At 41.6% G+C, this 24,192-nt stretch overlaps 2 protein-coding genes across 5 annotated transcripts in view; one reads left to right on the forward strand and one right to left on the reverse strand.

Annotated features, from left to right (window-relative positions):
* The window catches only part of CAPN9 (calpain 9), a 29,470-nt gene extending 26,643 nt beyond the window's left edge, over positions 1-2,827 (reverse strand). Inside the window, exon 1 of the mRNA XM_033144248.1 lies at positions 2,563-2,827. Coding sequence (XP_033000139.1) covers positions 2,563-2,775 — 213 coding nt within the window. The 5' untranslated portion in view covers positions 2,776-2,827. The remainder of the gene's footprint in view (positions 1-2,562) is intronic.
* A 6,779-nt stretch (positions 2,828-9,606) lies between these two features.
* AGT (angiotensinogen) lies at positions 9,607-21,075 on the forward strand. Of its 4 annotated transcripts, XM_033144251.1 has the most exons (6): positions 9,683-9,761; positions 11,388-11,445; positions 12,661-13,456; positions 15,786-16,056; positions 17,383-17,527; positions 19,696-21,075. In XM_033144251.1, exons 3-6 carry the CDS (start codon positions 12,685-12,687, stop codon positions 19,882-19,884), a joined length of 1,377 nt encoding a protein of 458 aa, XP_033000142.1. In that variant the 5' UTR covers positions 9,683-9,761; positions 11,388-11,445; positions 12,661-12,684; the 3' UTR covers positions 19,885-21,075. The 4 variants fall into 4 exon arrangements, with proteins under 4 accessions (XP_033000141.1, XP_033000143.1, XP_033000142.1 ...); XM_033144250.1 differs by lacking the exon at positions 11,388-11,445 and having other exon boundaries at positions 9,607-9,761; XM_033144252.1 differs by lacking the exon at positions 11,388-11,445 and having other exon boundaries at positions 9,671-9,767.
* The last annotated feature ends 3,117 nt before the right edge of the window (positions 21,076-24,192 follow it).

Raw genomic sequence — 24,192 nt, forward strand, 5'->3', positions numbered from 1 at the left:
ATTTCTAAATTAGCATATCCAAATTTTATGCTCAACTGCCTTTTTGGGGACCTTTGCTCTGGTGAGGCAGACATGGGCCATCCTACCTAAAGGAGATCAGCTGTGGATTAGATGAGGACACAGATGGAAGGGGGAGAGAGTGATTATTGTTCCCCTGTTTAGTTTTGAGTTTGTTGTTTTGAGCCTGCTACTCACTAAGGCTCATGTGGGAACAGGAGATTTCTGAACATAGCTGTCAACTTTTCCCCTTTTTAAAGGGAAATTCCCTTATTCCGAATAGGATTCCTTGCAAGAAAAGGGAAAGTTGACAGCTATGTTTCTGAGGTAAGCTGCCACTGAGGTAACTTACTGCTACAAAGGTCCCATCTCCTGTGGCAGAAATACGGGGCAATTACACTCACCAGTTTATTAGCTGGAGATTTGTAGTGCACTTTTAATTTCCCTGATGCAGCAAGAAATGAGGTGGGTTATGGCTTTTCCTGCTATTTTTCTCCTCAGTCCTGCAGCCTACCGTCCTCCCCCTTTGGAAGGCATCCTGTTTATTACCACATGATCAGATGGTGGAGGCAAAGAGAACAGGGCGGGGAAGCAAGAAGCCTGAGAAGCCACACCTGCCTTTTCTGAAGGGTTGCAACCTGACAGTCAAGCAATAGAAATGTCATCATAAATCTTAGCCTGCAGAATGTTTACCTTTGTGTCTAATTTTCTGCACCCTTGGGGTATAATCCTTCCCCCCCTTGCCATAATACAATAAAATAAAAACAGTGTAATGTACATTGGCCCTAAATCTTAAAGGAGAGAATTATTCCAACTGTGTGATTGAAGGTCTCCACAAAGTGCATTCCTAAAAGCTTATTCTCTATTCTAAAGGAGGAAAAGAGAGTTTCTATCTGTTATACTTTCTAGAATCAAGTCATGAAATGAAATTCTATGAGGGGGACTCTGCTAAAGCAGCACACCACACCATGCATTTGTGATGTTTGTTTATCCCTGTTAAACAGCAAATCAAAGTTTGTTGACTTTTTCTTTCTATGGGAAGGAAGAATAACAGGATGTAGGTTACAAGTTATTCATCCGCTGAAAGGAGCTTAGATTTCCCCATGGGAGGTGTGGAATGTGAAATATATTTGTTTTGATTCGAAATACATGTTTGCTGTCCGTAGGTACAGTATAGGCGCAGGCATTTCCATGTTATACACCTTGCTGGGAATATGTCATGCACATGTGCTATACATTCTGAGAAGGAGAAAACATAAACATCTTTCCAAATATACTCTGGCTTAACTTGCATGGTTATCTCTGTCTATTTTTATCCATTAATTACATTTTTTTAAAATTCCACTTCCCTTCAAGGAGCCCAAGATATGACACACCATTATCATCTCCTGTTCTATCCTCTCTATAACTCTTTGAAGTAGGTTACGCTGAGAGGTGGTGGTTGCTTCAAGATTACCCAGTGATCTCTATGGAAGGCTGAGTCAGGATCTGAACACTGCAAATGTGGGCTAGTATGAAGGTCCAAGATTCTAGGGCTTTAAAAGGGCAAAATCAGCACTTTAAATTTGGGCTGAGAAATACTCTGGTAATTGGTTCAGTTGCCAAAGCTCAGGTAAAATACACTGTCGTCCCCTTCTCCTTGTGCCCTCCATCTTTCCCAACATTAGGGTCTTTTCTAGGGAGTCTTCTCTTCTCATGAGGGGCCAAAGTATTGGAGCCTCAACTTCAGGATCAGCCTTCTTTATGGTCCAGCTCTCACTAGTCTCACTTAATAGTTTTGTGGCCATTTTCCAGACCAACTGAAATTTGGGGGTCATTTTTAAAGGCAGTCCTCTGGGCTACATGATAATTTATTAGTACTTTGGTAATAGCAGCCAAGATACCTCCATCCAGGTAAGGTTGCAGCTGACATGTCAATTAAAACAGAAAAAATATATGATTTGAGATAGTGCTGGATCAATAAGCACTCCCATACTGAAAACCTGAGCTTAGGGGGAGTGTAACCTCATCTTCAATGAACTTCAACTTCATTCCTCCAGATGCATGAACCATCAATCACAAAAGGACCTCCATCTTTTCTGAATTGAGTCTCAATTTCACCCAGTCCATTACTGTGCCCAAACACATGTTTATTTCATTTATTTATTTCCCAAAATCTATATACCACTTGGATGTAAAAAACCATCAGAGCACAAAACAAGAAATTATCAGTAAAAACAGAACAGTAAAAAGCAGCTATTTAAGACATTTAAAAAATAATTAAAATCAACAATAAGCTGAAAACCAGATTAAAACACGTGTCAGCATGCTACATGTCTGTATAGGCTTGTCTGAAATAAAAATGTTTCTAGCAATTGCCCAAAAGGTGCCTGATGTCAGGGATTTCCAAGCTTAGCTGCTGCCACACTACAATATTGATTTCTTACAATGTTGGGCCATTATATCTATATTTAGAACCTTGAGGGAGAGAAACTTGTCTTTTGCAAATGGAAGTTTAGATGTCTCATTTTGCACAAGGTTCTACATGATGGGAGAGGGACTGACGGAAAGAGAAATCGCACTCACCCCAGGCCTCTTCCACACAAAGGGGACGGGAGGCTTCTCGCTGTAGAAAAGGGAAGCGTCGTTGGCTGGGAAGTCACAATCCTCAAAGAGTGTCCCCCTCTGCTGGCATTCAAGCTTCAGCTCCTTGTAGGTCTGGCCGGTGGAATGAGTGGCAGAAGCGCTTTGGGGGGCAGGGGGAGCCCGTGGACTCGAGTTCCGGAAAGTGTAAGGCATTGTTCTTACTCCACCTGTAGCAGGTATAACTGAGGTGGGGGGCTGAAGAGCTGAGAGGACAGCTTCTGAAAAATGCCAGCCCTGCAAAACAACAACAACAAGGAGTGATTATAGGATCCAGTTGCACCTTGTGGCAAGCAAGAAGATCCAGACTTTTAGGGAAGTGGGAGAAAGAAAGAGAAAACCTTCTTCTGTGCAAGCAGCCCCTCCTTTTTTTTTGCACCTGTTTGAATGGCAGGTTGACAGTCACATTCACCAGAAACAATAAAAGAAAGGAACACCCTGAGAGCAAACAGAAAAGGGAACTTGTTTGGCTTCTTCAGGTGTTCCGGTTTGCTGGATCCTTTCCCTCAGGTATGTTAACTCAGAAACCGCAATGGGTGGCACAGAGATAACTCTTGTGTTTGGCCATGTATCATGAATCTGCTACTCCCAAAAGGTAAAGTCAGGGCAGTTTCTCCATGTTTGAGTGATAAGGGGAGGGTGTGGACTCAGAGAAATGACTTAGAGAAATGTTAATTGGCACGAAAATCTATCTGCCTATAATTTCACAGCTCCCTACGATAGAGTGAACCAGATTATTATAGATTAAATCGGGGTTTCCAATATAGGGATCCCCAGATGTTATTGATTACAATTCCCATCATCCATGCTGGCAGGTGCTGATGGTAAGTGTAGTCCAAAATGCTGGATGCTCCTGGGTTAAAGGCTGCCCACAATGCAGACACACAATCATTTGTATGCCAGTTTTCCAAACCATGCTCAAAGTGGCTTATGTTATGATATGATATGATTACACACACAACAAAAGCATTCATAAACAATAAATGAAACATCAAAAAGTACACATTGAACAATTTCCACATACACCATAAGATATAAAATAAAGATACAATAAACGTTTCCCACATCAAAAGGGGTGCGCATTTTGCGTGGTCGCGAGTAGCTCCCTTGGATCGCAGTGCAGCTCCTGGCTGTTGGGGCCTGGCACCGCCTTCCCAGGTTGGATACCTGGGGACTCCACCTACTCCAGCAGCCGCCCAATCCCGGCTGGGGAGGTGTTGCCGGGGGGGGGGGGGATTCGCCAGGTAGAAGGAGGGATTACACAGTGCACACAATAGAAGTTGAGTCATACCTGGGAAGCAGCCATGGATTCAGAGCTTCCCCACCCTCCACTCCCTCAATTGATGTTTACTTTGCAGGTTTAATCACTTATTTTCCACAGCCACACAGGCACGCAGGAGCTGCTATGTCAAGGTCGCTGCATTGGCAGGTTTCGCCTTTCCTGTAGCAATTCGTCACAACTTTGGCGGTTGCAGGCCTTGGGCGGAATCCTTTAGTCATCTACAAAATTGGGGTGGGGTGGGGCGGTGACCCCCGCCCCCATTGCGACAGCGATAACAGGATTCCCGTTAAAGGGGTCTCAGGGGGAGGCATTGACCATATGCCCAGAGGTCGTCCAGTGGCGGTGAAGGGGGGGGGCTATCTGCTTGAACATATGTTCTCCAGAGCTAGCCCACTCCCCACTCATGCTGGATAACCCTGAAATTACCCAGAACCCCGGCTGGGGGGCTGGGAAGGATAAACGACCAATACCTGAGCCAACCAACTCCCTGCCTGAGACTATACATAGGGAAAGCTGGAATGGAGGAACTCCCTACTCCTGAGTGATGGGCAGAGATGGGCAGCTTGATAATTTCATTCATTCTTGTTTTTATATAAGTGTACAAAGGGTCTTGTACTTTATATGGAAGCCCTGTATTCTTGTACACGCACTATAATTTCCGCCTGTCTGGCAATACTAGACCCCAAGCCAGAAACTTACTCGTGAGGTACAAGTAGTGAAAGGTGTGGGGCGGTGGGGTGGAGAGACCTTTCAGTTCACAATAAATCTTGGCCTCCTACAAGCAGGGTCAGGTAAATTTGAAAGAGTCAACATTAGCCCTTAATACCTTCCAGGTGTATCTCTGATTCAGGAAAATTCACGTTAACACCCCTTAGAGATTTTTTTTTTTTTAAAAAAAAAAATATTAGGTGCCATACAATGGTTTTAAATAAGTAATAGACTTGTGGATGGAGGGAGGAGAAGGCAAATTCTCAATAGGCATAGCCAGGAATATAATAACCCAGCCCTAAAGACCACTTACAAAAAAGAGACATTGTTGTCTCTCGGGCAAAAACTCAACCAGTTTATCCAGCTCTTGCAAAATTCTGTACAGGAAGAAAACAAAAGAAAGCCTTTCTTACGTTTTTAAATAGACAAGACAAACTCCAAAACAAATGAATAATTGACATAATAAGTATAGCTACATAAATACTATAACAAAAAGATTTAGTGTCGGCTTAAAACTGTGGAATGGAAAAGGTGATGGTGTTAAAGTCGTGACACCCCGTGTAATGTTATTCACATAACAGTCAAATCAGCACTGGGTATTTTCATACCTGAGGTGAAAAGTTAAAATGCCACACCCGGTTCATATATTTTTTTATGACACACAGACCAAGAAATCAGAGGCAAGAAAATGGCACTTCTTTTGAAATGTGCTGCTCAGAGCTACTAAATAGGTTGTTTCATGGTCTTCAAAGCTTCTCCTGATACTCCTATCCATGTTTCTTTGTATGTTTGAATAGCAACCCTTTGGTGTTAGAATTAATGGTTTGCGCATCTAATTGGCTATACCGTATTAATTTCAGAATGTGTAGCATGAGATATACTTCTACATATGTGGCTTCTATGCTCATAATATGCAGTCATAGAGGTCAGTTTTTATAATAATAATAATAATATTTATTATTTGTACCCCGCCCATCTGGCTGGATTTCCCCAGCCACTCTGGGCGGCTTCCAACAGAAATCAAATACAAAAATATCAAACATTAAAAACTTCCCTAAAAAGGGCTGCCTTCAGGTTTTTTCTGAATGTCAGGTAGTTGTTTATTTCCCTGACCTGTGATGGGAGGGCGTTCCACAGGGCGGGCGCCACTACCGAGAAGGCCCTCTGCCTGGTTCCCTGTAGTTTTGCTTCTCGCAGTGAGGGAACCGACAGAAGGCCCTCGGCGCTGGATCTCAGTGTCCGGGCTGAATGATGGGGGTGGAGACGCTCCTTCAGGTATACAGGACCGAGGCCGTTATAGGGCTGATTTCAAAGGTGGAAGTGATGTTTGGAAGGTAACTGTGAAAAATTGCGCATTTTCATATTCATAAATGGCAACAAGTTGGGGATCTTCTTAAAAAAGCTCAACAACTTTTGGGGTGTTCTGGTTTTTAGTTTTTGAAATATGGCAACCCTAGTTTTTATTATTATATTTATTTATATCCTGCCTTTCCCCCCAATGGGACTCAAGGCGGCTTACAGATAAAAACAAGAATCACTAAAAACATAGAAAAATATTTAAAGATAATTAAACATTAATAGAATTAAAACTATATATATACATATATAAAATCTGTTTAAAACAGACAAATAATTACAATTAAAACAGTGTGGCACCATCCTATGGTTGGTTAATTATGTCCCTATTTTCACTTTATTAGAAGTGCAATAATAAACTGTGAAGCAGAGAGTATTAACTCTGTCATCAATGACATTTCCTGCAATGCAGGAATATGCAGCTGTCCCTTATGGGAATCAAACTGCAACCTTGGCATTATCACCACCAACTGAACTGTCTGATGGTTGATGTGCATCGAGCATTTATACTTGCTTATGTTTTCTGGCCAGTTTCTTCTGACTCTTAGTCAGCAAGTTTCTCAAGTGTGAAGTCCCTAGACAACAGTTCCATTTAGCAACCCCACAACCTGTACCCCTCAATGTGTGAATCTACGTTTCCAAGTCTTGAAATAAAAGTTCATATTAGTAGCAAGATACTACATGCCGCATATCACATAGTTTCCGGAATAATATGTTACATTGTATAAATATTCAAAGACGCTTGCACTATAGGCAACATACATGCTCTCAAATGGCAGTGTTATCAGCCACACTTGCCAATTTTGTGCAAGGAAGAATATGGAGAAAACCACTTGCAGTATTTGCAGTTCATGTTCACAAGGGGGCAGACTCGTCTAAAGAATAAAAATCTATTGTGGCTCTCCCTCAGAACAAAAAAAACAACCTGTTTCATCCATGAGTATACTTGGTGTCTGGGTGTGGTTCATCTACAATTGTGTTTGTATGTGAGGGGTTGTGATTGTGTATGATGTTGTGAGACTTCATGGGAACTGTTATTAAGCATAACTTTACATCTGCAGAAAAATTACATTTTATTCTTTGTGTGTGCAATGTGCCACATTTTTGCTGTTGTTTCTTCACTGGGCATAATGTACAAACTGGAATTGCAGATCTGAAGTTGGAGAACACTTTTCTCTGGTCAGAGGTTATTAGACTAGGAAGGGTGATTGATCTGATCTTTCCAAGGCAAGACATTGCCCCAGTTACAGTGTTCAAACAGGATCTTGTATGGTAAGTTTGTACAGGTAGTGAGTTGCATATCTCACCACCTTGCAGTGCACATTCTCTAATCTGATCCTGCAGCTTGCTGTGGTATCTAGTTCTGAATCTAATCCTGTCTTCTGTCCCTGGAAGTGTCCTGCAACAGCATTATATCAGCTATAAAGAAGAAAAGCCATTAAGCCTACTAAGAGAAAGATTTTTCATTCGCTGTTAAAAGGCGCAAACTCCTGCGCCTTATCTGCAATAAAAAAGCAAGCCACTTAAAACACCGCTATGAAACAAATCACAAAAGCTTTTCATCTGAATGGCCTCCTTGATTAGAATTAAGGTTTTGTTAAAAAAATGGAAATCAACCCATACTGCTTTTGCCATTTTCTGGAGCTGAAACAGCAAATTGAACAAATAATGTATAAAGGTTGTATGTGCCTTCTGCATGGCTCTCAAATTTTAGGAACTTTGAAACTCTGGGTATTCTTGCTTTTAATCACTATGTGAGCTCTGCAGATAAAATGTAAGAATTTACTGATCTTCTCTGAATGGACTATAGAATCATAGTTGGAAGGGATTCCAAGGGTCATCTAGTCCAACCCACTGCAATGCAGGAATCCTGCCCTGCAGGGTAGGCTCAAACCACCAACCTTCTGGTTAACAATCAGATGCACTGGCTCTTTGTGCCACCTTTGTACACTCAAAGTTATGTGTATTTAGAACACTCAAAGATCCCTGCTGGATCTGATCAAAGGGCTCCAGCATTTCAAATACTCTGCTCTCCATAACCTTATGCTATAATAAATCTGTTAGCTTTTTAGATATATTGGTAGAGATGGGGGAGAAATTCAATTCAGTTTACATTTAAAGGTGAACCAACCTAATCTGCTCTTTCCAAAACAATATACAAACCAAAACACAGCCATCCTGTGAAGGGGCATCTCCACCCCTATCGTTCAGCCCGGACACTGAGGTCCAGCTGCGAGAAGTGAGGTTACAGGGAACCAGGCAGAGGGCCTTCTTGGTAGTGGCACCTGCCCTGTGGAACGCCCTCCCAGCAGATGTCAAGGCAATAAGCAACTGTCTTACTTTTAAAAGACATCTGAAGGCAGCCCTGTTTAGGGAAGATTTTAATGTTTGATGCTGTATTGTGTTTTTAATATTCGGTTGGAAGCCACCCAGAGTGGCTGGAAAAACCCAGCCAGATGGGCGGGGTATGTATAAATAAATAAATAAATTATTATTATTATTAAAGATTCACACTTTTCTGAATTTTGCAATGCAGTTCTCCAGCCAAGGATTGCATATAAAAATGCATATATTACAATAAAGCATGCATAAAAATGCATTTTACTAAGGAAAATATTAGACACAGTTGTGTAAGATGTGCTTATTAGGAGAAATTTGCACTAAAATGCTGAATAATTTTCAGGAGGAGTTTTAAAAACGCAGATTGGTGTAGAAATGTGGAGAACAGAGCTAAAGACTGGAAAACGGAGAAACAAAAACTGACAGATGGGCCTTTGCATAGATACCACAAGCCTCTCTGCTATTTCTGTTCTGCAACAGACTAAGTTGACTTTGATTGTTGTTACGGTATTTGGGAGGGAATCTCCCCTTCTCCACTCTGTTGACTCGTGTTCTTTAAGTCCCTTTATGCAAGGTGAAAGCAGAGCCCCTCCACTATCTTATTTTAATCAAGTCCCTTGGAGCAACAGGCAAACCATTTGCAATGCAACCCAGTTGCCCTTTCTACGTATCCTTGGCTGGCAGTTTTTGTAAGTGCAACTCCAGAAGAGGTATTTCTTCTTTCCCACTGACAAATTGCTAGTTGCGAGAAATCCAGACGTCTTTGTCCAAGGCTGCACTTCTGACGTGAAGAAACCACATTTGTCCCAGTGCTCAGAACATCCGTGTTTCAGGAAATTCAATGTTTGTTTCCATTGTGGTCATAAGTGCAGTGTGGATTGTGAAATGGGCTTGTGCTAGTGTCGTGCCACCTGCCGCACAGTGCCCATGACATCATGGCTGATGAATTACAGCACTTCCCAACCCCCGCGCAGGTGCCATTTAAAATGATATATTTTATTTTACATAACAGCAAGAAGAAGCATGAAACATGAATGGACAAAACTTAAAAGAGCTGAAAGCCAAATATTGTGAGTTAATAAAAGCTGTTGTTTCACAGGTGATCATGTCCCATTGTTTCCCCTGCAGGATGAGGTCCTCATCTGAGTTGCTTCTCTTTTAGGGGACGGAGAACAGATGAGGAAAAATACTGTTACGAGACAGCAAACTCAGAACTGATGAAGCGGCCTCCTCAGCCAATGTTTGCTATTCTCACCGGGAAAAGGAAAGAGCAATGATTACAAATACATGGAAAAACACATATCCCAGGACACGGTGCATTGGAGTCAGAGAGCAGAGGGGGCAGCTAATGTGTAACTTAGGTTAGGCAATCAGGGGGATAAAATAGGAGCACAAATTGTCACTTGGAGTCAGATCCTGAGCGCAGGAAACGGCAGAAGATCCACTTCACAAGACAGTGAGTGTGAGAGAGGTGTCTATACTCATTTTCAGACCTTGTAATTGTTGAAGGGAAATGATGCCAAAGGGAATATCTAAATAGCACTGTTATTCATATTATTATTTCACTCTGTTGGTAGGAAATAAGTGTATATCCTTTTCACAAATTCATATGTGTTGCGGTTTGACGTTCTCTTTCCCCCTCAGAAGTTCCTTAATAATGCCTCTGTACAAATGTATGTTGAGACCACACATGGAATACTGTGCACAGTTCTGGTTGCCGCACCTCAACAAGGGATGTAGCCATGGCTGCAACTTGGATAGTTTAAAAAGAGATTTAGATAGGTTCATGGAATATAAGGCTACAAATAGTTGTGATGGCAGCCTGCCTTGGAATTTCACTTGCTGGCGACCATGAGTAGGAGATGCTGTTCTGCTCATGTCCTGCCTGTGGCACTATGGGCTTCCCAGCAGAATCTGGATGGCAGGAGTCATAAAAGAATGCTGGACCAGTGAGACCTTGGAGCTGATCCACTAGGATTATTTTTATATGCTCTAGTCTAAGAGAATGTGTGCATTATTTTATGCCCTAAAGCTAACAAGGTTAATTATTATCTTTCTCCAAGATGGCAAGAAACAGGTTAGCTTTGTGCAGTACATTAATTTCCAACATATGCCTTTGCAGCCATGAGGTAAAATCAACATTTTGCAGAAGTCAAGGGCTAACTCCAATAATAATAATAATAACACTAACAACAACAACAACAACAACAACAACAACAACAACAATTTATTTATACCCCGCACATCTGGCTGGGTTTCCCCAATGACTCTTGAGTAGTACAGATTGCAAATAAGTGTAAAGAGAGGTAGTAAAAATGGAAAGGAATTACCCGTAAATATTTTAATGCCTATGTGAAGCTAGATGAAATAGCCAAGAAGCTGATTGAAACTTTTATTTACTGTGGATGTTCAGTACAGCAAAAACGAGAGGAACAGTCATGGGAAGAGAGAAAAGGATGGTGTCAGAAGAGGTGAAAAGGCTGTGGTCTTCAGTTAGGAAGAGTCTTGCGATGAAGTGTGGGATGTTCTGAGTGGGAAATTGTTGTGGTGCTTCTTGGTCTCTACGCTACCAGTCTGAGAAAGATAACCAAAGCTTCTTCAAAAGCTGAGAGTTGTGCAAGAAAAAGGAGGAAAACATCCTGGTTATCTGCATAACGAAAGATTCCCCACCCACAAAAGTAACTAGGCGGCTTCATGCATAAACAAACAAACAAACAAACAAACAAACAAATGGCATCATAGGTAGAAAAGGGCTGCAGGCTTGTAATTCTGACAGTTTCTCTACCCTGCCTCAGTGGCCACAGAATCATAGAATTGTAGATTTGGAAGGGGCTCTGAGGATTGTCTAGTTCAAGGCAGGAATATATAGCTGTCCCATACGGGCCTCTGCCCACAATGCTTGCATGATCAGGGTTCCAGAGCATGTAGATGGGGTGACTCCTTATGCACTGCAAAAAGGGGGGGGGGTTGCAAAAGGGGTAGGAGAAGGAAGACTCAGATTTGCATAAAACATTGCACAAGCTAATGTAGAGATGCAAGTTTAGAAATAGTTCTTCTAATTAAAATAGAAATCTCATCATAGGAGGAAGACTACGACCAGGTGTCCTGTGTACCGGCTGACCCTGCTGTGCAACTTCAAGGTCCCTTCTCTGTGCTCAGATTTGTTTATTTTTTTAATCTTTAAACCAGACTTGGCCTCAACCAGTCTTCAAACAAAGTACCATATTCAAGTTCTAGCTGGTACTAACAGGCCTGACCATCTCTGTTGGATGATGCAAGGGCACAGGACTAACAGAGATATTTTGGAAAGGGTCTTCTCTTTTCAAAGGTCATATTAAACTACTGCCAGATGGGACAACAATATAAAGCAGGATGTTTTTATATGTACTGTAAGCCTCCCAGAGGGGCTGGGAAAATAATTAATAAAAATTATCATCATCATCATCATCATCATCATCATTATTGTTAGCAAGGAATGTGAACCAGCTGCAGCTGCCAAGTGGTTTGAGGAAATAATAAAAATAGTATTAACCAAACAATATTACCATTGAATCTCTTGGGAAATTTATGAGAATACTGAATTCCAGAATTCCAACCCCCTGGATTTCAGGTAATAGGGTAATAATAATAATAATAATAATAATAATAATAATAATATTCATCATCATAAACACCACCATCATCCCTATCTGAGATCTTTAGGACTTGCTGCCAAATAGCCAGTTACGAGCTAAATAGAACCACGGCATGATTCTGACAGCTTCATATTTTCCTATGATTCCTGGCTGAGCAGGAAAAGGAAGAAAGTACAGCATCTAGTAATTGTGATATAGAAAGCACCCAGATTCCCAGGTTCTAAAGCAGTGGCTCCCCTTGTTTTTCAGGCCACTATCCCCTTGGATCCATAAACTCATCCCCAGTGCTTCCTACCCTACCCTACCGTACCCTATAAAAACTATTTGGTTTGATTAATTTAATAAAACTGATGAGCTTGGTCCAGTGATAGTCTTTTCCACCTCCAGTGCCCCCTGGCCTCTTTGGGAACCACTTATCTAAAACATGACTCAAATACATGATATGATCAGTCAGTTACAGCTTTTTTCCATAGTTATACTTAGATCTTATTGTGGTTTTGTTAACTGATATGGGTGAGCACAGGCCTTTTAATCTCAGAGTCTGGGCCAATAAGCCCAGTAAGTCACAGACTAGAAGCATTTCCACCCAGAGCAGAAGATTATAACAAAGTACCGGTACCTCCCTTTAACTGGTTGTGGCTTGAGTAGCCATTTTACGTGGCAGAAATAAAATGCTTGGCAAACTCACAAAACTATGTTGCTTTCTTCCTTCCTCAACAGACATCACTGAAGTTGCAGTCAAACATGAACCCAGGAGTGAGTTTGTTGTGCTTCGTTCTCTGCCTTACCATTGTGGGCTGTGACCGGGTCTATGTCCACCCATTCTATCTGTTTGATGTAGGAAACCTAACTGGTTGCAAGGTGGAGGAAGACAGGGAACAGCAGGTGAATAATTTTGTCCCTGTCTCAAATTTATCTCACATCATTTCGGCACATGAGGAGGGTGTCAGAAACAAGAGCGAGGGAAGTCATTTACGGAAAGAGCTGAGAGACCCAATTCATATTATCGGTGCACGCTTCTATGAACAACTGAGGAAAATGCACAAGGAAGAAAATATTCTTCTGTCCCCCACATTCAGCTACGAGTCCTTGCTAGCCTTCTATATAGGGGCCTCTGGTGAAACAGCAAAGGAACTGCAGACTTTTTTAGGATTTGACTCCACATCTGTTAATCCAAACTGCACCTACAGAATTGATGGGCGCAAAGTATTCTCTGTTCTGAGCAGCATTGCTAAAAGTCCATTTCACTCAAAAGAAGATGATCAGCTGTTCTTCTCGAAGTTCTCCTGGCTTTTCTCTGCCCCCGAAATCCGTTTATCCGAGTCCTTTGTCAGTGATTTGGCCTTTCCAAATATGAATTTCTTCGTGCGAGCTGTGGACTTTACAAACCCCACAAAGGCAGCAGAAGAAATGAATGCTTTTGTCGAAGCCAAAAGCACCCACCGAAGTAAGAATTTGCTGGCAGACATTGATCCAGAAACTAACCTCCTGTTAGCAACTTACACTCATTTCAAAGGTAAGTGAGCAGGGAGAATTCCTACTTGTTGATACCAGTAGCAGTTCTATAGGGAATCTAATTTTCATCAGTTGAACTGAATTTATGTACCCCATAATGCCACGCTGTTCACATTTTTGAGTAATCAGTCTTCTATTCTAATGTGGGAAATCCTCTAATGCGTATATGGAGATTTATATCTGTACACCTTCAGGTAATTCCATGACTTTGATGGTTGGCACATGCTTCCCTAGGACTGTGCTAATGTAAGAATTGCCCAACTAGGTTTTACACCTGCTGTTTTCGGAGATGGACAGCTAAATGCCCTAGGGAATATCACACGCAGTAGCCACCTCCACTGCTTATCTCTGGCACTAGAAGTCAAAGCCTGGTAGCATACTGCTTTGCAGATTGAATTCCTGTTCCCGCCTGTCACAGGAAATAGATATTGAGGGACCAAGTATTGATTTCATCTGGTTTAAAGAACAGAAGCAATTCCCATAAAAATTCTTTCAGTCAACATCTTGCGGCAATGAAACCAGCCTGTCTGCTGTGTTATGTGGACATGTGTGCACACACATTGCTATTTTCAAAAGAAGCCTTCAGTGGGGCACTCTCTCTGCCTTTCCCCCATCTTTCAAAGCAACGATAGCTAATCAGCAGTAAAGGTAAAGGACCCCTGACCGTTAGGTCCAGTTGCGGATGACTCTGGGGTTGCGGCACTCATCTCGCTTTACTGGTCAAGGGAGCTGGCGCACAGCTTCCGGGTCATGTGGCCAGCATGACTAAGCCGCTTCTGGTGAATCAGAGCAGCGCACGGAAACACCATTTACCTTCGCGCCAGAGCGGTACCTATTTATCTACTTGCACTTTGACGTGCTTTCGAACTGCTAGGTTGGCAGGAGCAGGGACCGAGCAACGGGTCCCAGCTCCTGCTCCCCATGCCATTTGAAAGCACGTCAAAGTGCAAGTAGATAAATAGGTACCGCTTCAGCGGGACGGTAAATGGCGTTTCCGTGTGCTGCTCTGGTTTTGCCAGAAGTGGCTTAGTCATGGTGGCCACATGACCCAGAAAAACTGTCTGCAGACAAATGCTGGCTCCCTCAGCCAGTAAAATGAGATGAGCACCACAACCCTAGAGTCGTTCACAACTGGGCTTAACTGTCAGGGGTTCTTTACCTTTTTTAGGTGTACAGTGGTATCTCGGGTTACATACGCTTCGTTACATACGCTTCAGGTTACAAACTCCGCTAACCCAGAAATAACACTTCAGGTTAAGAACTTTGCTTCAGGATGAGAACAGAAATCGTGCTCTGGTGGTGCAGTGGCAGCGGGAGGTCCCATTAGCTAAAGTGGTGCTTCAGGTTAAGAACGGACCTCCGGAATGAATTAAGTACTTAACCAGAGGTACCACTGTATAGAATAAGAGGGTCCTCAAGATTCCTTAACTAAAAATCATAGAATCATAGAATTGTACAGTTGGAAGGGAACCTGAGGGTCATCTAGTCTAGCCCCCTGCAATGCAGGATTCTCAACTAAAGCATCAATAGCAATAAGCCCAATTCATTGAAGTAGTGTTAGTGTGTAACTGACTTTTTCATCAATTAATTGTTCCACCCATTAGTGATTTCTTCTAGAATTGTTGTTCAGTCGTTCAGTCGTGTCCAACTCTTCGTGACCCCATGGACCAGAGCACGCCAGGCATGCCTATCTTTCACTGCCTCCCGCAGTTTGGCCAAACTCATGCCAGTCGCTTCGAGAACACTGTCCAACCATCTCATCCTCTGTCGTCCCCTTCTCCTTGTGCCCTCCATCTTTCCCAACATCAGGGTCTTTTCCAGGGAGTCTTCTTTTCTCATGAGGTGGCCAAAGTATTGGAGCCTCAACTTCAGGATCTGCCCTTCAAGTGAGCACTCAGGGCTGATTTCTTTAAGGATGGATCTTTTTGCAGACCATGGGACTCTCAAGAGTCTCCTCCAGCACCATAATTCAAAAGCATCAATTCTTCGGCGATCAGCCTTCTTTATGGTCCAGCTCTCACTTCCATACATTACTACTGGGAATAACCCCAAGGAATTATGGATTTTCTCTTTTACCACTCTGCCAAAAAATGGGAGGAGGGTTTAATTGAATTTAATGGTCAATTTTACTGTTTTTATTTTGCTGTTCTTAATTTTAAAAAGTCATATTAAATTGCTGTTGTTAGTCATTTGAATTCTGTTAAAGAAACAGAGTGGGGAGTATATGTTTTAAATAATGAATTAAAAGAAATTTCCGCCAGTGTGACACTTTGTGGATTCAAAAATCGACTCATTTCTCCCTCTAACCATATTCCGGTTTTTGTTTTCAGTCTCTGTGAAGGGAGCCTCCCTACTGAAAGAACCTCAGGAATTCTGGCTCAGTTCACACAAAACAATCCCTGTACCAATGATGAGAATAACGGGAACCTTTCAGCATAAATGTGATCCCAGCCAGAACATTTCTTCCATCAAAATTCCTCTCAGCCAGGATTTATTTCTGCTGCTTTTGCAGCCTACCAATAACAGTGACCTGGCCAGTGTTGAAAGTCAATATTCCATGAAGGTTCATTCCAATGAATGGCTGGTGGGACTGTCCCCAAGGTATATTTTGTTTATGCAACATTAGATATTTGTGGGACCAGCAACAGTCAGGTGGGATAGCTGTCTCTTTTCACTTAGATCCAGTTGCCAGAGAACTGGTACTGACATAGTTTCTCCAAGTTAAACTCAGCCACCTCAGTCCTAATAGTAATACAGTACCTGTCATTGACAACAACATTTAAATCTAGATCAGTATTTAGAAATGCCAGCAAAGAGTATTTGCACCCTCTGCCTTTAAAAAAAATTAATGACAGGGCTGTTTAATTTTCTCCTTTCCACTCCTAAATCTGTTTTATAATCTCACATCACACTGTATGCTAAGCCAAAGAGAGGCCTGGTGAAGGAAAGAGCTGCCTTTTTCTTTACTTTGTTGGGGGAAAGGGACCAATTCATGCCCTCCCTTATTTTGTGCTGGGCATCCGTGAGGGATTAAGTACCCTCACATGGGTCCACAACAAAATAAGATCTATTTTCCCTGATACTTAGGTGGATGTTATGAGCATACTATGAGAGAGGGCAGACAAAGAACTCTTACTCAAATTTCAAAGGGTTTCCATGATAGTGTTTTACCCAAGAGCAGGGTGTTGCTAGAAATAGATGCATGGGCCCCAAATCATTTTCTAAAGTGCCCTGAATGGGTAGATTTTTGACTTTGGAAGAAAATGAATTGGGGGTGATTTGAGTTGTTGGGTGGGATATTTATCTGGGGGGGGGAAAAGGTGATTTAAGATTTTTTCCACCATATTTATGTCCATTTTATACCCAAAGTTCTCAGGGTGCCTTACATAGTAAACACATATTAAAAAATATATAAGAGCAATAACCAAAATGTGATCACACCAAACTTTCCCCCAAGAAGACGTATTTTTTATTGCTTGTCACAATTCTATCACACTATTTTGTCTAAAGATGATTTGGGAGGTAATGACTAGGGTAATTAAATTGATGGAAATTAATTGGAAGTACAGTAAATGGATTGGAGAGGAGCTGATTTAGGACTCAGCTACATTAGGCAAAGTCTCGCTCACTGGGGTTGCATGGTGGTGCCAGCAGCTTCCAGTGAGATCTTGTGACATCCCACAGAACTCTCAAGACAGCTTGTGCCAGCTTTGCAAGATCTCACTGGAAGCTTCTGCAGGTCCTTCTCTGGTGTCGGGGGTGGGCAGGGCACCTGCAGGGGCACTGCCCTGCGCAATTCTGCCACCTGAGGCTAGTGCCTCAGTATGCCTCATGGGCGGCAAGGCCCTGATCTCTACATATAAATCAGCATTACGCAAATTTGCTAATATAATTTCCTCTCTTTCTCCCTTCTTGCATCTTCTTCAGACAAATCCAGCTGACTTTGCCAAAGGTGTGCTTGGAAAGCACCTATGATATACAGGAACTCCTTGGCAAAACGCCCCTGTCTTACCTGCTTGGAAATAAAGCCAACCTCGCACGACTAAGTGACAACAACATAACTGTTGGGAAGGTACTTTTCTACTCAAAAGCGCAGACGATTTCAGTCTTTCACACAGAGACAAAGTCCATGTAAACAACAGAATAGAGAGCAGGCTAGTTGTTGCAGAGAGCAAAATCTGTAGTGGGCAAAAAATGAACATTTGGAGCACATGCCAGGAAGGCATGGGACCAAAGACAATGCTATGAGAGGACAAGGGCTCAATGACTCATAGCATAAAGGGGGAGATGAGACGTTACATACAGATGAATGATTTTAAAAATGAAAAGAAGCCTCAAAAGACTGCAGTGATGAGTGAAATGGAAGGCGGAGAGGGGGAAAAAGGGTTCTTAGCCTTTTTCCTGCAAGCAGTTGTGTGTACTGTTAGGCAATTTTAGACTCTGGACTTACTGAGCATGGGTTGACTTTTTAGATAGTAATGTGTTATTACTGCTCTTAAAAATATGTTAAGCCAGTACAGCTGCATTTGGGGCCATCCAGATAATACTGCTGAATGGAGCCCTCTGTGTTGTCTCAAACTGTAGCCTAACAGCACTACTGCCCACCAGACATTTTGGATTATTACGGTATTATTATTATTATTATTATTATTATTATTATTATTATTATTATTATTATTACCCCACCCATCTGGCCAGGTCTCCCCAGACACTGGGTGGCTTACAGCATATATAAAAACATAATAAATACATCAATCCTTAAAACTTCGCTAAACAGGGTTGCCTTCAGATGTCAAATAGTTGTTTATTTCCTTGACATCTGAAGGGAGGGCGTTCCACAGGGAGGGCGCCACTACTGAGAAGGCCCAAAACTAGCCCCTTCCCAATTGCTTCTCCCCTTTAGGTTTCCAAATATGTATTTAAATGTATAAGCAGACATTTTAGGCTCTGCTGGGAGAAAACACTACTGGACCAAGGAACATTTTAAATGGGAATTTGGTTGCAGGGAACATGTTGAGCAAGCCTGCAACTCCATTCAAAATGTCAGCCTCCCAAGCATTCTTTTCACCTTCAAAAACTGTCATGTCATTACCACATATATTTATCCCCGTGTTCAGCCTTTTCCACTTATAACACTCTCACCAAATAAGTTGCCAAGGAGGCTTATAATCAGTCATTTACCCCTCAAAGCAACACTGCAAGATACTTCAGGTTGTCAAATATGGCAGAGTGTTGTTTATCTACATATTTTGAAATGGAAGTATGATAACATACGGAAAGGAAAAGGCACGGCTGAAATTCCTTTTCAGGTCCTTCAGCAGAGTGACACCTGCCTTGTAGAGCACAAAGGCCACTGAAGTTGGACGCCCTCCAATATTATGCCCGTTTTGTCAGATGCTACAAACACTATTTCAAAAGGCTTCTCCAGAAGATTGCGTTGACTCCCAGGCAGTATCGCAATTCTTCTGGGAAAACTGCTTCAATTAGTTGCATGTAGCCGTACCACAGTGATATTTGGCCATGTTTAGTGGTCTATAAATACTTCAAGGAAATAATATCTGGAAGAACAGATGTGAATTCTATGTTAGCTATGTGAATATGAAACAATGACCTAGTCTGGCATTCTACAGCCTCTTAATATACCGTATTTTCTGGCGTATAAGACGACTGGGCATATAAGACGACCCCCAACGTTTCCAGTTAAAATATAGAGTTTGAGCTATACTCGACTGCAGATTCTCCACCCAGCGTATAAGACGACCCCTGACTTTTGAGAAGATTTTCCTGGATTAAAAAGTAGTCTTATACGCCAGAATATACAGTAAACCAGGGATGGGGAACTTACCGGGTATGACTCTCTAGATGTTGTTGGAATCCACTGCCCATCAGAATCAGCCAGCCTGGCCAATGGTCAGGGATTATTATCTAAATGTATGGAGTGATCATTGATCAGTATGGAAATTGCAGCCAAGATTAATTGCTAATGTGAAGCGTATTTCTAATACAGGATCATACTGTACTTTTACTTTATTTCCTTTATTGCCCTAGCAAGTCTTTGGGCAAAGCTGATTCAACAAGTCTTCTGTAAACATTATTGGTTGCTTCTTGCTGCATCCCATGTCCTTTTGCTTAGCACTTTTCATACCTTTTTATTTACGTGGATTGTCATTTGTCACCTCTCTCGTGTCATACGCTCCTGATCCAGACTCTCAAATTCACTGAGCTCCTTTCTGTTTCCAGATCATAAACCAGCAGCTTTTGGAACTCACTCCCAGGACAGCAGATGAAGCAACCGACCCCACAGAAAGAAGTCAAGACACTGAGGCGCTCAAAATAACACTGGACAAGCCATTTTTGCTAGCAGTGTATGAAATGTCAGGCGCACAGCTTTATTTTGGCAGAATAACAAATCCCCTGAAAGGAACATAAACTTCCACAAAGGGGGGGGGATAGCTTTCCAGACTTCCTTTGATCTTTTCCTTACTTTGCAACTGTTTTTATAATCACACAGAGTCCTAATTAGAGATTTTGAAATGGCAAAACTGATGTATCTTTCGATTATAATATTGATAAAATTATCAATAGCATTTAGCAACATCTTTATTTCATTAAGGGGATAGCGTGAGGGTAGATCTGTTTACTCCAACATCTATGGTACCACACAAATGCCATAATATTGTACTTGGCCTGTGTTGCATGTAAACTGCTCGCTAAGCCAGTCATCTGTACTGTTCTGCCAAGAAAAGTTCAACATACTTTTGTACCTGATTATCACTTGGTCAGTGGTTGGATATTCATAAACCGGATTATCCCAATGCCTAATTTACTTGAATTAATAATGATGTGCCATTTAAGCAACCCCAGTGAAAATATAGTCTTAGGTCAGTTTCTTTCAAATACGAATTATTGTTTGGATTTTTTTTAAGGGAGCATAAATAATAGTTTATTCTTTGCAGCACTTTTCTTTTTCATAATTTCCTGTTCACATATCAAGGTTCAGGCCCTATTGTAGATGCTATTTAATCTCAACATTTAGTAAGCCAGGTTTTCCTTTTTTATTAGATCCCCCCCCTCCCTAAATCCTCTAGGTTCTCACCATAATTATATTAGGTGTATATCATATTGCAGGTTTAATTTGCTTGCTGGCTTCTCACCTGAGACACCAAAGCAGCTCCAGAGCAATAATAATAATAATATTCTGATTATCAATCAATATTGAATCAAAAGGTTGGAAAAGAAGATACTGTTAGAAGGTAACACAGATAAAGAATGAAAATAAAAGTACTGGTTGATATCAGTATATTTTGCCAGTGCTTCATCACCTGCACTAGCTTCCAGCCCATTTTGGAGCCCAATTGGTTGTGACCTATAAAGCCTTAAACATATTGGGGATAGCATACCTGAAGAATTATCTCTTCCCCTATAACCTGCCCAGATCTTCACCAGAGACCCTTTTTAGGTTTCCCATTTTGTGAAGTAAGAGAAATGGGCAATGCCCCCTCTTTACCCTGGCCTTTGATAACTGAGAGTTATTTTGTCAGGACCCACTCTGTTCATATGACTAATTTGCTTTAAACTGTTTTTAATATTGAAAGGGTGGGGAATAAATTGAATACATAATAAGGGCAACAAGAGTCTTTTTTGGGGGGATTAGGGTGTCTCTGTTAATTCTCTTCAACCTCTCAGCTGCTTTCGATACAATCACCCCTGGTATCCTTTCAAAGTGACTTACAAAGTAAAGGGAGGGTGGCACCACTTTGCAGTGGTTCTGGTCATATTTGGATGTTACGTCCCCGAAGGTGATGCTTCAGTAGTGTTTTTCGGTCTCATGGAGCATTCAATGGGGAGTTCCTCAATTGTATCCCCTGTGCTGTTTAACATCTATACGAAACATCCGAGTGGGGTCATTCGGGGTTTTGGTGTACATCGTCAGCAATATGCTGCTGACACACAGCTCTACTTCTCCTTTACAACTGCAGGTGTGGCAGTGGATGTGTTGAAACATGGTCTTGCCTCAGCAATAGATGGACAAGAGCCAACAAACAGAAGCTCAATCCAGAAAAGGCTGAGGCACTGCTAGTGGGCAGTTCCTGGGGCCCTTCTTTGTGTGCCCCTCCAAGGAGAGGTCCGGAGGGTGGCAACACGGGGACAAGCATTTTCTGTGGTGGCTCCCTGCTTGTGGAATGCTCTCCCCAGGGAGGCTCACATAGCGCCTTCATTATATAGCTTTAGGCATGTTTCGTTTTTCAACTACTGTATGTTTTGGGGGGGGGATATTGGTTTGTTTTTGTTGTTTTACTATGTCTTTTGTATTCTCATTTTGTATTTTTCTGTTGTAAACTGCCCTGTGATCTTTGGATGAAGGATGCACTACTACTACTACTACAACTACTACTACTAATTTTTGCACCTGACATCATCCATCCCTGAAAAACACCTGCAACCTCAGCTCTTACTATCTACAACAGTTATAATTACCCTTTCTATTTGGGTGAAACAGGGCAAGAGACAGACTGAGTTTTATTTCTGTTGATATATTTATAGCCCCATTTTTAATATAAAATACTCAAAGCAGCAGCAACCTCATTTAAACATCATAAAAAATTAAAATCATTAAACATCGAAACAGTACCATCAACGTGATAATCAGTTTAAATGAAGCAACGAAAAGCCTGTTGAAATAAACAGACCAACTGAAAAGAAATTAAAGATGGAGCCTAGCCCCTTGGGAGAATGTCCCACCTCAAACGTTTGTCAGACCTGTTTGTCAGACCTCAAACGGCAATACAAAGAGCCCCCCAACATCAATCTTAACAGGTTTGGGACAAGGTGGTTCTTAAGGTACTGTGGTCTGGGGTCACTTAAGATATTAAAGGTTACAACTTGCACTATGAATTGAGCATTCCAAAAGATAACTAATGGAGGTGCCATATCACCAGTGTTACATAATCCAATTTTGGATTATGGAAAAAAATGTTATATATATAACTTAGCAATTATCTGTCCTTTAATGATACTTCCAAATTTGACTCTTTCCTTTGGGTATATTGTAGGACCTGCCTTGAATGGGGCTCCCATTGTGTTCTCATCCAAGCATTGAGCCACATCCTGTCATCAATTAGGTTTTTCAGATTAACCGGAGTTATATAAAGGGGATACCCAAAATTATGGAAACGTCTAATATTATATTATCCTACCTTTAAGGTGCTGTTGTACAGGTTACTGAGATAATAATTTCATTGAATACTCAGAAAGGACTTCATAAATGCTAAAAGGTTAAACGTAAAGGACCCCTGGACGGTTAAGTCCAGTCAAAGGTGACTATGGGGTTGTGGCGCACATTTTGCTTTCAGTCTGAGGGAGCTGCTGTTTGTCCACAGACAGCTTTCTGGGTATGTGGCCAGCATGACTAAACCGCTTCTGGCGCAACAGAACACGGTGACAGAAACCAGAGTGCACAGAAATGCCATTTACCTTCCCATCACAGAAGCACCTATTTATCTACTTGCACTGGCATGCTTTCAAACTGCTAGGTTGGCAGAAGCTGGGACAGAGCAACAGGAGCTCACCCCGTTGCACAGATTTGAACAGCCAACCTTCCAATTGGCAAGCCCAAGAGGCTTCTTATTAACAGTGCATCAACACTCAAGGAAATGCAAATAAGAGCAGAAAACACATCCAACATTTAGCATGATTGGGGAAGTCTATCTTGATCCCAAGGAGGTGGCTTCAATATTATGCTATCAGCAAACCTCCAGTCAACCATCCCCAGTCCCACCAGAAGTATTTAAATACTAGCCATACCGATTCCCCAAACAAAAGAAGTGGACAGAATTGCAAAGGCTTGATGTTGCTCTAACATACCATGAATAATTCTATAAGAAATGTAATTCTTTAACAGCAGGGTGCTTTCTTTCCAAATTCACATTTAATTGGTTCCTTGTTTATGATGGGCCCCAAAGGAAAAAATCACAGGGCAAGCAGGCATGCTGTGCCATTTGAAAACAACAATATAAAATTTCCTTGTATTCCTCCAACAAGCCGTCATGATAATCTACCATTTTGTGAAAATAGTTGGAAATAAAAATCTTTATAACTCTTTAAAGTATTTAAATAATTCTATATCCCGCCGTATTCAAAAAGCTCAGAAGTTAACAATACACTTTTGCTTAGTCATGTAATAAATGTAGGTAAGTCAGGTTACATCAAGCTTTGATACCAGAAAGGTTTTTAAACCAGGAACGCCTTGGATGGTGTAAAACAAATACGCCAAACCATGTACATTAGGTTTCAAATATCATCAGAGAAGTATATACTTCCTTAGGGAATGCGTAAGGTCAGTTGCCTGTCTTATGAGCTTTTTCTGAATGTGGATGTTAGCAGCAACAGGAACGGGTAGTGTGTTTTAAGGAGTTTGCATGTAACTTATGATGATGGTCTTAAAGAGGTGCAAATGAAAACCCCAAATCCAAAAGTAATCCTGAGTTTTTCATGAGACGGACAGACTGACTTTTAGGTGATTTTAGACCCTTCCAAGACTCAAGACAACCACCTCGACAAATGCTTCATTTTCTTCTCAGAAAAAAAGTGTGACCTCTTTGAAGACAAAGCTCAGGAGAATGCTTTCTTGTTTGTTTTAAAATTCAAGAACAGTAATGCTTATTTTAATCTCTTCTACACAACCCAACCTTCTAACGTATAAGGTATGCTTAGAGGTCAGTAAATTACTATTCTTAC

Source organism: Lacerta agilis, chromosome 3 (assembly GCF_009819535.1).
Source record: "Lacerta agilis isolate rLacAgi1 chromosome 3, rLacAgi1.pri, whole genome shotgun sequence".
Classification (NCBI taxonomy): domain Eukaryota; kingdom Metazoa; phylum Chordata; class Lepidosauria; order Squamata; family Lacertidae; genus Lacerta; species Lacerta agilis.